The sequence below is a fragment of the Austrofundulus limnaeus genome, unplaced genomic scaffold (genome assembly GCF_001266775.1).
Source record: "Austrofundulus limnaeus strain Quisiro unplaced genomic scaffold, Austrofundulus_limnaeus-1.0 Scaffold105, whole genome shotgun sequence".
Lineage (NCBI taxonomy): Eukaryota > Metazoa > Chordata > Actinopteri > Cyprinodontiformes > Rivulidae > Austrofundulus > Austrofundulus limnaeus.
The window spans coordinates 952,909-956,431 of NW_013952507.1; the positions used below are offsets into that span (position 1 = coordinate 952,909).

Below are 3,523 nucleotides of genomic sequence, written 5' to 3' on the forward strand. Positions count from 1 at the left end.
GCGATAAGCTCTATGTTTTATATTCAATTAATATATGATCCGATTAGTCGACTAATCGAAAAAATAGTTGGTGATTAATCGATTATAAAAATAATCGTTTCTGGCAGCCCTACTGGAGGCAGGGTGTGGAAGCACCTTGTTTGGATATAAAGAGACCGCCTCAAAACGGGTTGATCTGAGACACACCCCAGAAAAGGGGCGGGGCTTGTGGAGTTACAATAAGGAGGAATGCAGTTCCACTTCATATAGATCCAAACTGAAGGATTTAAATGTGGAAAAGAAGGATTTAAAAGCAGGATATCTTCTTTAACATCATAGTTAAGTACTTTTTAGGTGCAAATCAGCCCGTATTTATTTATCATGCATGTTATTGTTTGTTACTACTGCAAACTTATTTACCATCAATTTTTATCTGCAGGAATGTTTCAAAGGGAGCTGGGCATCTCATAAGCTGCTACATAAAAAAGCAAGTAGGTATCATGGACCACTTTTGTTTGTTCCTTCATGTCAATATGCCATTTTATCACACACAGTTTGAATGTATATAAAATTATGTTTTCTTTCTCTTTATTTATTTTTTTAGAAGAAGACAAGCACCAGAATGAATCTAAGAACTGTGTAGAGGAAGAGGTCAACACAGACCCATGGCCGGGTTATCGTTACACAGGAAAGCTACACCCTCACTACCCACTTGTGAGTTTTGTTGTGTTCTTATGTATTTCAGTAAACGTGTRCACACATCAAGTAATGCAGTTTAAAGCTACCTAAAAGCCAGTAATCGTCCTGTATCTGTTGCTGTTGTTTTGTGCCAACGTGTTAATCACAGCACGTATGAAAAACGTGACTGGGAGGTAACGTGTCTTCTCGGTTGCTCCTTTAGACTCCCATGAGGCCTGTTCCAGGTGACATCCAAAGACCTGACTACGCTGATCATCCCAGAGGTAAAAGAACTCGTTGTCACCTCATATCGGCGCATTTTTTTAGTTTAAAAAGCACAAYTATTGTTTACGTCGATGTCAGTTTGCWATACAGCAYATAAAAACAACAGAAGTTGACCAAAGTGCTTCACAAATYAGACAAATGAACAGATAAACAACAAAGAAACAGAAATGTTCAAAAATAAATACAAATGATATAAAATGCAGAAACACAACATAAAACCATCAGCTTTAAAAGAATCTTCACTTCTTCCAGAATCAATAAGCGTAGGTTTTAAAAGTCTCAGGGGTCCAAATGCAAAAAAGGTGAACCGTTCGATAAGTTCGGGACAGAAACTGCTAAACAGCGGTCACCTCTGAGTTTCAGCTCAGAAAGAAACAAGTGAAACTGGTTGGATGACCGAAGTGCTCTGACCCTGTTGTAGAGCCTAACTATGGGTTCTAAGATTTCATTTGTTGTAAGAGACCAAACAGGTAAACAGTACGACATGGTTGAGAGTATAATGGCATGAAGATAGATATTTGAAACAGAAGATGTCAGATTGGATCTAATTTTTGATTAAACGTATAATTTCTGTTTCAAATTAGTGGTTAAGACTTGTACATGATCACGAWAAGTCAAATGAGAATCCAAAGTAATTCCAAGATATTTGTAGTTAGTGACAATATCAAGGGGTTTGTTTAAAAAAGTGAGTTGATTTGTTATATTGAAATGTCTCCTTGGTGAGGAAAAATACATGCACACAGTTTTTTAACATTAATTGACAAAAGATTATCTTGAAGCCAACCATGAAATGTCTGAAGATCTGCTTGTAACTGACTATTAATAGATTCAATATTGAAATCAGACAAAAAAAAAAAAAAGAACAGTATCATCAGCATACATTAAAATATTTGAATACTTCAATATTTTTGGAAGGTCATTTATGTATAATAGGAAAAGCAATGAGCCCAGTATGCTACCCTGCGGAACTCCCTCGGAACAGGGCAGAGACCCRGACACAGAGCTTCCATGTTTTGACAAACTGATGAATAAATTATATATATATGATATAAATATAGTTCCTAAAGAATGTTTAGAAGCATTTTTCTGAGCAGGACCAACAACTAATAATGAYTTAAAGCAGAAAAGCCCCAAATCTTCCTACTTTTTTTTCCCTCCTGCAGCCTTTAAAAGCCACTTTAAAGGCTCTGTGAATGTGGTTCTGTTGAATTGTTTCCTACATCTGGCTGTGGTCTCTGCCCACCTCCAGGTGATGAATATAAACCAGAGAACAATAAGGCTGCTGACAGGTCAGCTGTCACCACCAGCCTCATTCTTTTATCTGAACCATCACAAAGTTAGCTTTATACAATGTCTTTTTTTTTCTGGGCAAGTCCTTCAGCGTGCAGCCATGGCAACCTCAGCATCCTTGTCATTTGMCTGCATAGATCCATCCTCAGGTAGTCATGGTTACAGTCTCCTTTCATTCTCTGGTGATTCCGGATCAGGGAGTGAAGCTCTCGCTTGTTGCACATTTATTGTTTCCTAACATGGAGCTGCTGTTGAGAATAAAACATCAACTCTACTCTAACCCAAACAAAGTCTTTTAAAGCAAACCCAACCTTTCTGAGACCTGCTGATGAGCTTTCTCACTTATTTTATTTAATTAATTAATTTATTTTTGTGTGTGTTCTGTGTATTTTCTAAGCAGGACTATAAAAGTTAGGGCTGGGTAAAAAAAATTGATTTAATCGATCTTGGATCGATTTCATTCAAGTTTGGGAAAATCGCTTCACAGGGAATGAGATGGATTCTTCCCCGTGGCATCTGAAGCGCGTTTCTATATTTTGTCAGTCCTGGCTTGCCGTGTGTTTACATCCGACTGACGTTCAGCGCTAACGTTAGCTTTCAATAACAAGTTGTCTGGATCAAAACAAAAGAAACGAAGGAATCACTCACATTATCAGCCGATTCTCAGCAGAACTTTAAGATAACAGAGACCATGGAAACTTTTGTTTCAAAGATTTCTGCTCTTACACAGAGGTGAAAACAAAGTGACGAGCGGCTCGTTAGGAGCTCGAACCAAACAACTATATRTAAACATCTGACTGAAACTGTTCTCCACCAGCATGTTTAAATGTACAAAAGATGACTTTCTAACAAAATTGTTAAGTTTTGTTACCGATATTATATTTAAACTTTAAGAAACATCTTAATGAAATCCACAGTGATGAAATGTTGCAGTTGTATCTTTTGTTTTAATAAGGTTTAAGTAATAAGTTTTTATAAGTTTTGTTGAAAGTAAAAGAAGGTAACAGAAACACTACAAGTATAGTTTTCATGCTCAAAAGGAGTGGGCAGAAGTATATTTATATTAGCCCACCTCTTCTCCTACAGCCTTATTTCATCACTTCTTAGTGATCAAAATAATTATTAATTACTTAGAAATGAATTCCTCCAACAACACTGTCACCTGCGATTCATTTTTAAGGGCTCGACACGCAGGAGGCGACGTCGCTCGCTCTCCATTCATTTCCTATGGAGCCTGTGCGGTGAGGTGACAATCACTCGCCCTCCTTCGGCTAAGCGACCGGTGAAAATA

The 3,523-nt window shown here is 37.4% G+C and overlaps 1 protein-coding gene across 1 annotated transcript in view; it reads left to right on the forward strand.

Moving 5' to 3' along the window:
- metap1 (methionyl aminopeptidase 1) overlaps nt 1-3,523 on the forward strand; it is a 19,851-nt gene that overhangs the window by 1,994 nt on the left and 14,334 nt on the right. Inside the window, exons 2-4 of the mRNA XM_014013757.1 lie at nt 419-470; nt 584-693; nt 881-941. Coding sequence (XP_013869211.1) covers nt 419-470; nt 584-693; nt 881-941 — 223 coding nt within the window. The remainder of the gene's footprint in view (nt 1-418; nt 471-583; nt 694-880; nt 942-3,523) is intronic.